The 13347-nt window shown below is 34.9% G+C and overlaps 1 protein-coding gene across 2 annotated transcripts in view; it reads right to left on the bottom strand.

Moving 5' to 3' along the window:
- Positions 1-13347, bottom strand: part of RYR2 (ryanodine receptor 2) — a 391343-nt gene that overhangs the window by 104382 nt on the left and 273614 nt on the right. For both annotated transcript variants that reach the window (XM_042025322.1, XM_042025323.1), the window contains 9 exons: positions 12959-13079; positions 11533-11702; positions 9628-9848; positions 8179-8269; positions 5538-5678; positions 4670-4833; positions 2355-2433; positions 1530-1619; positions 282-419 (listed from right to left, as the gene is read on the bottom strand). In XM_042025322.1, the coding sequence (XP_041881256.1) occupies positions 282-419; positions 1530-1619; positions 2355-2433; positions 4670-4833; positions 5538-5678; positions 8179-8269; positions 9628-9848; positions 11533-11702; positions 12959-13079 (1215 nt within the window). The remainder of the gene's footprint in view (positions 1-281; positions 420-1529; positions 1620-2354; positions 2434-4669; positions 4834-5537; positions 5679-8178; positions 8270-9627; positions 9849-11532; positions 11703-12958; positions 13080-13347) is intronic.

Here is a 13347-nt window from a genome sequence, read left to right as displayed (position 1 = left end):
TTCCCTGGATGCCAATCCACTGATGCAAGAAGTGTGGCTAGAAAAGCAGCATTGATAGGCTTTCCTCTATGGGTTATGCAGTAACAGGTATCTCTTGCTTTAAAAATAACGTTTTTTATAAAGAACTTTTTTAAAAAGTCCAGGCTTTTCTTCCTATGTGAGATATTACTTTCATATGCATGTATATGATCATATAGAGCCCTAAAATTTCAAAGGCTTACTTTCAAAAGGCAGTTACTATTAATGGAGAATAAAACAAAGTTTTTAGCAAAGTGGCTCACTTGACTGGTTTGAGATATGCGACGCGTCCGATTATACAGTGCCATGGAATCTCCTTCCCGTGTTCTTTCAATTCGCCATCCCCATGCCAGCATAGTTTTTAGTGATTCTTTGATTGGCCATCGATAAATTTCTTTCTCCTAGAAGAATGTGCATGCAATAATTACCTTGTTTATTATGTAGCTGTACAGAGCAAAAAGTAACTACTGGACTTCTTCCTGTTTATACTGAGATGCAAAGAAATGTACTGAATTCAACCATCATGGCCCAGCATTGTTGAAATGATGCAAATAAATCATATAAGATATTAAAAAGTTTATTTATCATTTCAGAGGTGGGGAGAAGAATTCTGGCCCAGCAGGAAACTGATGATCTCAGTGATAACTGTGTTAATAGCATTCTCAGACATGAAGTCAAAGGTGGAGCAGTAATTATCAGGAGTAACACAGTGTTTTATCTGCTACATGAACAAAAAAACCACAATCATAGAACCACAAACAAGTCTGTGTTGGAAGAGAACTCTGGACATCTGCCTCTACCTTCTGTTGAGGTCAGATAAGCTACCTAATTGGGCTATCAAGATCAGGTTATCTAAGTCTTGTTCTGTCATGCCTTCAATATGCAGGTGATTTCACCACTTCTTTGGGCAAGTTATTCCAATGTTTAAGCCGTCAAGATAACAAGGATTTCCAGAAAGCATTTCTGCTAAAGAACCTTACACCCATTGCCCCTTGTCCTGTCACTGTGCACCCCTGTGAAGAGAATACATCCATCTTCTCTGTAACTAATGCTTAGGAACCAGGAAACCAAGACCATATCTCCAGCAACTTTCTCTTCTTTAAACTGAACAAACCCAGTTCCTTCAGCATTGCTTCATTTATATCAAGGTCTTTAGATGTCTAATCATCTTCATGGCTTTATGCTGGAGAACAGACAAATCCTAAACCTAAGTCTTCACTAAGCAAGAAGGCATTCCTGTATGATCTTACTGTAAAATTATAGTGACAGTATCGCACTTCAGTTTCACCATAAGTTATGCCATGTAGATTCAGCTATGTGAGAAGAAGTTTGAGTGGCCTATTTATTATACAATGAAACTTTTCTATATCTTTTCAGGATTTTGAGGAAGGCAACAACCACACCTTAGTTGACATAGTGTAAATATTTTTTTCTTAAAATGATGTAAACACAAGGTGATATTTTCAGTGATGTTTCAGCAACCCTGGATCAAGCATGAACAAATTCCTTACCTTTTCAGACAGTAACTTATATTGTTTCATTAATGGTTGCACTTTTGCAGATTCAGAAAATGTTTCACCATAGGTCCATCCATTGGCAAACTGAAAATAGCAATAAGAGGACAAAATAGGGAAAAGCAAAACATTATGAAAAATCCTATTTTTATTGGTAGAAATTAACTGAATAATGCTTCCACAGAGCTGTTCTCTTAAAGTTTCCTTTCTCCTATTTTCTCAGCATTTTCTCAACCAACATTTATACTATCTACAAATTAAGCTATGAATCATGCAGCGTGCCGTCTTTTTGCAAATTAATGATTACCAAAGCAACCATATCAATACATTTTTCTTTTAAATATTTTTATAAATATATATATAAAATATATATATATTTATATGTATATAAATATATATGTATTATATATATATCTATATATAAATATATATATATACTGTGCTACAGTTGAAGAACTATTTTTAACGTTGGACAAACAAAACACACACAGGAATAAAAAGGCCAAAAAGCTTATTTGGTTAAAAACAAAAAAAAAAGAAAGAAAATTCAGGTCCATAAAACTGTTAAACAATTAGCAAGTATATTTACTCAAAAGTCAACAATGAAAATGATGAAATGATTAAACACTATTTTGAAATACTCATATGCACTTAGAGAACTTTCCCCCAAATATATTTGAAGAAAATAGTATGTCTATATCTTACCTACACACCAACTTGTAACATTATGAAAAATAATAACATTCTGAGTCAAATATTTTAAAGATTAAATGGATTCAAATAAAAGATCTGATTTTGCTTTAACGGGAATGTAGATTTTACCTTTTCCATTGACCATTTGTCATGAGCATGTTCTGCATATTTGTTAATAAAATATTCCAGCTTTTCAGGGATTGTAATGCTGAAAGTGAAAAAAAAATCAACATAATATCACACAGGCTTAAATTGAACACTTTTTTTGTAAAGTAAATTTCAAATTAATAATAAATAATGCGTACACCCCTTCCATGCATCTTACTGTTCTTCTCACATAGAGTTCGCTCCAAGGCCCAATTAAATCAAGGAAGAAATCTGAACTATTTCATGGACACTGAATGACAACACAGGAACTTTACTTCCTTGAAACATGTGTGCAGGGAAAAATCAATAATAAGATCAAGCACCAGTGCTTTCTGTCACATATTTTTTTAGTATTAAAGATATAACTACAACCTATATTTTCAGAAATACGGTAGTAACTTATTGCACACGTCCATTATAAAACTAAGTGTGCTAACAGTTCTTTTTGAAACATTATCTATTTTATATAGTCCTAGAAATAGTATTATATGTTTGAAGCCGCTCATTTATGACAGCTTCAAGATTATGGCTAAGGCTTTATTTTACAAAACACCAGTGAATATTAAAAATACAAAAATACCTAATAAAATAATAAAACCCCACAGAAATTAATACGCTAGCCCTTCAAAGGGTGTACAAGAGAGTGCAGAAGTTAAGGTTTCTGAAGCAGTAAGAAAAAAAAGAAATTATTCTTAATCTTCAAACTAGGACTAGAGGTAGAATCCTCTCCCAAAAATAACTTATCAAATATCAGTGGTTTACTTCATCAGCATTCCTACGAATGAAAGGGAATAAATGCTTTTGATCACTGATGAAATAGCAGTATCTGCCCTCCTAACGTAAAGAATTTCAGTGCGAGTAGTGTTAGAGTGCCATCTACTGCGAAGTAGAAGTATAGATTTTCAGTTATAAGGTGGAAAAACGCAGAAATGTAAAATCAAATTATGTCAGACTAACGGTTTGCAAGAGCCTAACACACACATAAAAGTCAGAAAATATTCATCCAGCACTCTCAGCAGGTTTTTTTTGTTGTTTGAAAGATTGCATTTGAGGGGAAGTCTATTAATGCTATAATAGTTCAAATAATTTCAGAAATGCAATAAAATTACAACTATGGTAACATCCTATTATCTGTACCTTCATACAAATAGATCCAGTACTAGTAAGCAATGCAAAGCTGGATTTGCATGTTAAAAGAATGTGGGATAATTTGGAGGTTAGAATTATAGCAGTAGTTCTGTCTTGGTCTTGAAACATCACAGAACTGTTGACTCCTACAGCAATGAAGAGACATATAATTTGGGTAATATTAAGTAACATTTTCTGAGCTTTTCAAATCTATCTACGATTTTTCTCTGAAATGACACCAGATAAAGTAATACTCAGTTAAATGATAATATAATATTCTTAAGAATTTTTGTTAAACCTTCATATATTTTAACTACATCTTAGAAAAATGAATTTTAAAGGTCACTGATGTCCTTTCTATACTCCAGACTTGACGATGTCTTTTACTGCCATATTTAGATGTGCATACATGTAAAAGCATGCTGTAACAAAGGTGTCAATCTACTGACAGCATCCTGTGTGCTGAATGTCAATACAGGCAGAAGGCTCACAGGGGCAAGTGAAGCAAATGTTTTACAACAGGAATTTTTAAAGATCTAGTGCATAGTCATATTTCTGTAAGACTATTCTATACAAAGGGAAATGGCACACTGGCTGTAGTCAAAAATCAGGGCAGAATATTTCCATTCAGATATGTGCTTTGTCTGGCTAATACACTTAAAAAAGCAGGGTCAGCACCTGACTGCCTAGAGAGAATGAAAATTGTTCTGCCCAATTCCCAATTATTCATAGTAAAAAGATTATATGAAGGCATGATCAAACAATTTTCTGTAGGTACACTGTCATTCACACAAACTGGAATTAGTGTCTTGACATACATTAATAATGACAGGGATGATGTAGACTTGTCTACTTTTTCAGCTCCTAAGAACACGCTGGTTTGTTTGCAGCAGACAAAGACAATTGGATAGTTCTATCTCCTGGGTAAAAATGAATTAAAAATATTCTAAGTTGGCTAAGAAATTAATTATGTAACTTGCTAGTTATTGCTTTACTTGATTTAAAATAAATATATAAATAAAAATATTAAATTAAGATCTCCATCTTATCTAGAAAGTAAGCATTCCGAAGAGAAGCTGTAAGTTCACAGCACACCAAATGACAGACTCTCCCCCTCTTCTGCACATTCACGATCAAAAAACCTGAGGTGCAACGAATTAATTCCTTACTTTGAGGTATCAACAGGTTGAGGATTAAAGTTCCCATCTGAATCCATTGAGGACTGTTTTTCCATCATATTGACATAATTTGATTCCATATAATCTGGAGGTAAGGCCCCTGCAACTGCGCTCAGACAAGGCAAAGCCAATTTGAACAGTTCTTGTTCATATTTCTGTGGAACACATAAGGGATAGAAAGTGAGCAGTGAACGGGAACTTCCAACATCACTAGTGAAAATGATGCAGCTATAGATGAAACCAAGCAGCCAGAGAATGGCTTTCTTAGTGTGAAACTGAATTTTTGTTCTGAAAATAAAGAAAACTGAATGTCCAAAGGAGAAAGCTAGAAGCAAGTCTTAATCTTTCTCAAGTAAATGGGAAAAGTGTTGACTTCACTGGTAGCAATGCTAAACATTTTTCAGATGCCAGAAAGACAGCACAGCACAGGAATATGCACAGCATTCCATAACACTTAGATTTGAAATGAAACTCATTAAATTTTGAGCATGTTTGTTAAAAATAGTCACAGAATGAACAATAAACACATACCAAGATGTATTATTAAACTTCTGTTTAACATAGAACTCATTCAAGGATGCTGAAACTACAGCTACTAAACAGAGAAGTGTACAGATCTGTACAGATACATCTCAAGATTATTGCTTTAGTGTTTTTTTTTTTTAAGAGGCAATAAAATAGTATATCTATATTAAATTACAAACTGCAAGAGGAAGATTTAAATTTACTAAAGCCTATATTTTTTCCTTTGAAGTGGATGATACAGTGTTGATAAGAGCTGGGTAAAAATTACAGGTTAAAGAAGAAAGATTACACAGTAAGTATTTTACAGTAATAGATGGATACTAAAGGTACTTACCTTTTGAGATAAAGCATCAAAAATACCCCAGAACAACTTTCTGGATAAATGAAGTTCTTCTTCTGATGCAGCACCAAAGTTACCCCATCCACTTGGCAAACAATAATATTTCCAGCATCTTTCATAATGATTTGTCAGCAACTGAAACAGAACATATTTTGAAAGCAAATAGAAATATAACTGCAGAGGTCCTTCCATTCTGGCACTCAAATATTACACAGATGCTACCAGAAAAACATCTATACTTTTATCAATAAGCCGTGTTGTATCACTGGTGCATATACACCCAGAATGAACAGTTTGTTCATCTTTGTTTCAATGCCATTTTGCAAAGTTTTGGAAAAATATTGCAAGTCACAGTCAGTAGAGAGCTGACAGGATTCCCTTTTTTCCATCCTGAACAAACTTGAAGATGGAAAAATGCAGACATTTATAACATAAATGCATATATGTGCATAAATAAAGACAGGAATTATAAAAAAAAAAAAACCCACGTCTGATACGTAGAAGCAAGGATTTTGATAGCCAAAATTATAATCTTGATACTGCACTGTTCTTTTATACTTTCAACTGTTCTTTTATCGGGCCAAAAATTCCAAAACAATTCATGTAGTACAGTTGTATATCTTCAGATTTAAATAACCTGTTAATATATATTTACTATTTAAATTGTTGGATGATTAAAGAAAAAATGTAAAGAACTTATATACATATAAGATGTAAAAAGACAGAAGCTTCATTGTTTATGTAGAACCACAGGAGTCTCAGAAATCTGGATTCTTAAGAGGCAAATAGGTATTTGAAAATATTTTTTCAAACTATATTCAATTACACAATGGCCAGATAAGTTTGCTTTTGGACTACATGTGGATAATAATATATATGAATATGTTTTTAAACCTAGTCAAGAGAGTAAAGGTAGGTTTAGTCTTAGAGAAATCCCTGATGAAGCACTGAATATTATTTAAGAGCAAATAAAAACAATGGATTCCTATTCTAAAAAGTCTGAACTACACAGAATACAGGAAAAGCATCATAGATTTGAATGCACATGCTGCTTAAAACCTGAAGCAATTTTTAACTGTAGAAACCAAAAAATGTATTCACAGTAGATAGCACTGTATTCTGATTTGCCTTCATTATTTTCTCCTCTCTTCCTATTCGAAATTACATTTTCAGATGCTTGATGGGCTTATAGCTGCCTCTTGAGATTACTATAACTGGCTTGCCAGCACAAGGCCATAAGGCTTGTGCTCCACAACACTACAATATTTTCAAATCAGAAGCACAGCAGATATGGGTAGGAGTCCCATGTTAAATCACTGGAAATCAGTTTACTGTCAGTGAAACCTTTTAAAAGTTATAGGTCTATCTCCAGATAGAGTTCAATTTCCTCAGAAGATTCTATTAGTCTTTTAGGTGTCAATGGACAAAATCCTTTGCCCATGCTAACAGCATGGTTCTCTTTACATCTGTATTCTCGCAAAGCCTGACTAGCCAAAAGGATCCAATTATTATTTCCTTAATGTCCAGTTCAGCAACGACGGATGCTCACTGCAGTCATGAGCCTCAGTATCATATAACCTGTTCTTTTAGATGAACAGATGTCAAGGAGCTGGGCTTGTTTCTTCCCCTTCCGCCCCCAAAAACAAACCCTGAAGCACTATGGTACTTCAGAAGTGCCAAGTTACTACTTGGTTTTAGCAGCACATAAAATGCCATAATGCATTATAAGGGTCCCCTTCAGGGCAGTATACTAAATTATTGACTATTCTTCTCACACATAGACACAGAAGAATGGCTGCTCTGGAATCTTTAGTTTGATTGAGGATTTCTGGGGGGGCATAACCAAATTCTGAAATCCTCGGCAGGACTTCAGCAGCAGGCCCTGGCTTTGAGACCAACAATTTAAATTCCTCTTCTTACATCAGAGGTCCTGATGTGCTCTTAAAGCACAAAAATACATTAAATAAGAAAACATTAAATATCTCATTCAAAGCTGTGGTGGGAAAGCATTAAAAAGGACTGCTGAAAAACAGTAGGTAACGTGTGGAACCAAATGTTTATTAAAACTGATGATGATATCTGAGGAATCTTTAAGGAACATGTCATCCCAGAAAGGAAAAACCCCTCCTTTTTCTTGTGCATTAGGAATCCAAATAAAAAGATACAGCTAAACTTTTGGGAGCTGAAAACAAAATGGAACATTACCACTAAACATAATTGTTTAACAGATTTCCGGGCACCAACAGAAAGAGTCCTTTTTCCAAGAGCAAGGAAAACCAATGCAGAGGACAAAAGTAAGGGTACATACAGACTGTAAACTGCTATGTTTTGTGCACTGGATTCTGCCCCCTGCCCCTAAGGTTTTTGCTGTTCTGTTTTCAGAAAAGAACTGAAACAAACAGGAAATAATTAAAGGAGAAGCAAACATTAGACCCAGACTTCATAATTCCATATGGATGGATGGAAATTAAACTGAATTTCTCCCAAAGCAACAATTTATCCTTAAATCTATGGTCTTAGAGTACTGCAGAGTGGAAATAACATAACAAAGGTTACAGAGAATCTTCTCAATGCAACTATTTTCTGTTGCATTCCGTTATAAAGAATGCTGTTGAATACTAATATTTATTTTTACCTTGAGAGGCATCTTTGCATGTTCATTTAACAGAGGTACATCAAATACTAATCTCCTCAGCAAATGCTGCATCATGGAAGGTCTCAACTGCCTAAAAGCAGACAAACCATTTCAAAAGGGTGTACCAGCACATTTTTATGTAAATAACTGATAAATATATTAAAGCAACATATCAGTTCTATGCCATTAAAATTCTTCAAATTCATTAAATAGTAAGATTTTACTTGTGTCACTAGGGCACTAGGGATCCAGAAGAAAGCAAACAAGTGTATACCAAAGAAAATATTCTGAACAAGATACAAACCAAATGCTTCAAAGAAGCCAAGAAAGTATCTTATCTACAGATGGAGAAAAGCAAGAAAAAAAGAACTGAACTTTGATAATGTGTACTGGGGTCACCATGCCCATGAAAAAAGGATATAATGTTAATTTCTTGTAATATATCTCAATGGCTCTTAAAATATCTTAGAAACTAATGAAGACATAAGAGCACTATCTCTTTTGATGTGCTAAACAAGACACAGCAGCGGGCACCAACTGGAAGGACAGAAGAAATTGCTATAGTATGAATGTTAGAATGGCATGGACATTAAAGCTTTCCAGATAAATAGTAAAATCTGGTCAGTCTGGTTCTTAGCAATGTATATATATATAAACTGGTCAAATATGTCAAATATATCAAATATCAAAATTTTCTGATATCAAGTATCATCAAACACGACATATTTTTTACATATATTTTTACAGTATTATAATATAATTGTCTGTCATTTCTGTGCACATTTCCACATTGTACAAAGAAAAAAAAAGTCATGTTGAAATATTAAAAAAAAAAAGCCCAAACCAAATGCTCTGGTGAACTGAAAGCGTAAATGTTAGCTTTAATTAGAACTTGAATTCCTATTTGTGTAGTCAGCTTATCATAATTGAGCCTGTAGATTTATAAAAAACTGGATAATAACCAACTGGTTTTGACCCTGCAGACACACAGACAAAATCTGTCCCATAGCTGTTCAGTAAAGAGACATAACAATACTAGTCATTGATTAGGATTTCAAATGGAACACACCATAAATAAACCTCTACATAGAATTGTATAAATTACTGAATATCAACCACAAATCTGTCCAGCTAAAAGTATTTAAATGGCAATTCAGTGTCTGTATAACTCTACAACTCCAGAGTTGCATACTCTTAGTTAATCATCAAGGTTTTAATTTAAAAGATTTGGTGATAGCAGAATAACTGAATGAACGAGAACTGAGGAATAACTGGTGATTAAGAAAGCTGCAATTGAATAAGGTATCTTAAAAACTGTCATAATCATCTGATGAGGAAAAAAAATATTTAATTATGTTACTGGTGGCATAGTTCTGCATTCCTGTATTATAAATATAACTGATTACTTTATCACTTAGCACTCCTGTACAGGCAGGAGTATTTTCTTACCCACAGATAGACAGCAAACACTCTTCAATAGAATCTCGCTGAGCTTTGGTAAGAGAGCATCCCTTTGAGAGTCTGTACACAGTGTGTAATAAGGAATCGATGAGGGAAGCATGGTGCTCCGTGCCAGCAAACAGAGGGGCACATCTCGTCAAGAGAGGCAAGACTGCTGTGCAAAGGTATCGATTCAGAGCCAAAGCCATATCCGTAGCACTTAAAGCAGCCTATAAATTAAATAGGACAGAAATTACACTTGTTTCATCAGTGTTGTTACAAATTAAAAGTAATTGTTGATTTTGTTTTGCAATTATAAAGGGGGAAATTTCCAGAAACATGGAAATGAGGATACGATACCTACTGGAGCTAGATGCCTAGCTTGTTCTCCTGCTTTTAAAGTCTATAGATGGCTTTTGTTTTGTTTTTAGTGAACAAAAACAGTAAATGCAGTCATTACAAAACAAAACACTTTTCAAGATTATATTGAAGAATGTCATAGTTGCTAAACAGAACACTCCAAAATCAGGTAATAAAAGTCAGTATCTTTTTGCTATGAACAAGGCCAAGTTGATGTGAGTTAAAAATCCGCACCTGCTCTTTCTTAAATATCTGGCAGAAAAGGACCTTGGGGTATTGGTCAACAGCTGCACATGAACTTGTGTCCAGGCGGCCAAGAAGATTGATGGCATCCTGCCTTGTATCAGCAACAGAGTGGCCAGCAGGACAGTGACCATTCCCCTGTACTCAGCACTGGTGAGGCTGCACCTCCAATCTCCAGTTTTGGGTCCTTCCCTACAAGAAGGACATCAAGGTGCTGGAGTGTGTTCAGAGAAGGGCAACAGAGCTGGTGAAGGGTTTGGAGTACAAGTCCTATGAGGAATAGCTGAGGGAGCTGGGGCTGTTTAGCCTGGAGAAAAGGAGGCTCAGAGGAGACCTTATCACTCTTTACAACTGCCTGAAAGGAAATTGTAGTGGTGTGTCAGTCTCTTCTCCCAAGTAACGAAACAGAACAGGAGGAAATGGCCTCAAATTGCACAAGGGGAGGTTTAGATTAGATATGAGGAAAAAATTCTTCCTTGGAAGAATTTCCTTTCTTGGAAAGGGTTTTCATGCATTGGAACACGCTGCTCAGGTAAGTAGTGGAGTCATAATTTTGGAAGTGTTCAAAAAAATAAATATATTCAAAAAAGTGGATATGACACTTGAGGATCTGGTTTACTGCTGAACAAGGTGGTGGTGCTAGGTTGACAGATGGATTTCATAATCTTAGAAGTCTTTTCTGACCTTAACAACTGTATTATTTATTCTATGATCCTAAATAACAACACCATTATTTCCAGAAATAAATGTTGACATAAGAGGTCAAATAGGAAAACCAAATTCAATGTCTTAGCCCTCATAATAGCTCTCTAAATCTAAGCTTTCTGGATCAAGACAGCTAAAAGAAATTAGATGGAAATAAGACTCACAGGGAAAGAAAAAAAAAAGGCAGCAACATTGAGGTAGAACTAAAATAGAAATGTAGTCATTTTCTAAATAACAGTGGAGGTGTCCCTAACAAATGCACAGAGATGAACACTCTGTCTATTTCAGGAACGTAGCTCCCAGTCACATGCTTCATTGGCAGGTCATCTGATTTTTATTCCATAGCACAAGCTCAGAAAGTCTCCTGGGGAAAGGCACTGCATCTTTTATGGATATGGGTATCAGTGCAAGTTCTTAAAAAGTGAGCATTACACTGGACAATGCATCTTCAAGTATTATCAAAGCTCAGAAGCAACACACAGTTCAGACAGCATTTGAGAAAGGCAGAAGATGTGAAGACATAAAAAGTGCTTTTTCAAGGGATGAAAAATGTTGTAGTGCTCAATAAGATAACAAAACCAAAAAAAACCAGACTGAAACCCTTACCGTATCTAATGAGGCAGCAGCACGAAGGTCTGGCAGAAAGCCAACTTCAAGAAGGTGTAGAAGAAAATCCTGGTCCTCAATTCCATAGACCCTGTCAAGGAACAAAACCATGGCTGCCTTGTGATCTGGGCAAAACCCCGCAGACATGTCAGGTTCCACCACAGTACCATCTAAAAGGAAGAAATAAGACTTCAGTGACAGGGATCCTCCTCCACCAGCAGACTAGGCAGTCATGCTGCTACTTATCAGAGCTTTCGAGTCTCTGTTAATACCTAGGCATCTTCCCCACAGTTTTGTTACGCAAAGGCAACGTATTTGTAATTAAATGAAAAAAAAAGCATAAGATAAATTCTACCCATAGTGACCTCAAAGTCCCTGCATAGTTTTCTGTTCAGACTTTGTATATTAAGGGATTCTTAACAGTTGATATTCTAATATGCTAAGTACCTAAAGCATAGTAATTAACCTATATAACTGCCTACTTCTCAGCAGAAGCAGATGGAAAGTAAAAATTACAAGAACTCTACATCAGAGATCCTGGAAATGCAGCATTGGTGAGCATATCTTTAATATATGACAAAGAATTAAGAATGTGCTAACAAGTCATATATATGTCAAAACTTTCAAAATATCTGAAAGGAATTCATTGAAATATTTTAAAATCTTGATACTTTCATTTCGGAAAGTAAATAAACACTTCTGCGTGTATGAGCTGTAGTCTGCTACTGAGATCTCACCTATAGGTCTATCCATATTTGGATCATAAATAAGTAATGGTTGATCTTATCTCTTCAACTGCAACCTATTGGAAAATCTTGTGCTGTGAGTCTCTAAACAATCCAGGTAGCATATATAATGTTTTCCCTCCAGACACACTAAAAGCAGATGTAATCCCTTTCCCTTTTATATAGGTGCTCACAGAGCTCCCATATTGCAATCAATTTTATATAGGCAGAAAACACAAAGAAATGCATTCGCCTATGTATGTCACATCTATCTCTTCAGCATAGTTGCTGGAGAACAACTCTGGTGTCTTAGTAAGGTCTGCTAGAAACAATTGACAGGGTTAGAACAGCAAAAGCTAAGGATTATTTTATTGAGAAATGAGGCTGCAATATTTTAAAATAGTTCTAAAACCAGAAAGCATGCATTTTAAAATTTCTTTTTAAAGTTATAATAGATTTTCATAATTCAATTTAACAGGATTTACATCAGTAATTTAAGGGTACACAGAATTGTTGACTACAGCATGCATAAAGATTTTTGAAACATGTATGAGGTACACACGATCTGTCTTTTAATTCGTATAATAAATAGTTGAATTCCTGTAATATTTTTAAATGCTGAAAAAAGCATGGGTGTCAATATGTCAATAAATTGCAAATCATAAGACTAGGATGGGAGAAAAAATGTAGAACAATCTTACCCTTCGCTATGGTTGGCATGTGGAAAGCAATACTGATTACTCCCACCAAATCTTCGAGTGGAATCAAAGACCGTAGAATTGATCTGATTCTAATGGCTTCCCCTTTACCAGCATGAATTAGCTGATAAAAAGAGAAATAAAAATTTAGCAAGATCATCTTTTTATCTTCTATACAAAAGAATAACTACTCCCAACATTGCATGATAATTAACAATGTAAATTTCATGCAGTCTGCATCGATTTGCTGTAGTTTGGATGCAGATGCACAAAGTCTAAAAATCTACATGTTTGCTTATTAAACAAGACTAAGCGCATGGAAAAGTTTTTATAGTGTTTCTAATTCTTTGTATCTAATGCCTGAAATAGTGACAATTTACCTTTGAGAAGGT

This window comes from Corvus kubaryi, unplaced genomic scaffold, assembly GCF_017639235.1.
Source record: "Corvus kubaryi isolate FWS band 111438036 unplaced genomic scaffold, C.kubaryi_AGA036_p1.0 37266, whole genome shotgun sequence".
NCBI classification, from domain to species: Eukaryota; Metazoa; Chordata; class Aves; order Passeriformes; family Corvidae; genus Corvus; species Corvus kubaryi.
This window is presented reverse-complemented; position numbering and strand designations above follow the sequence as displayed.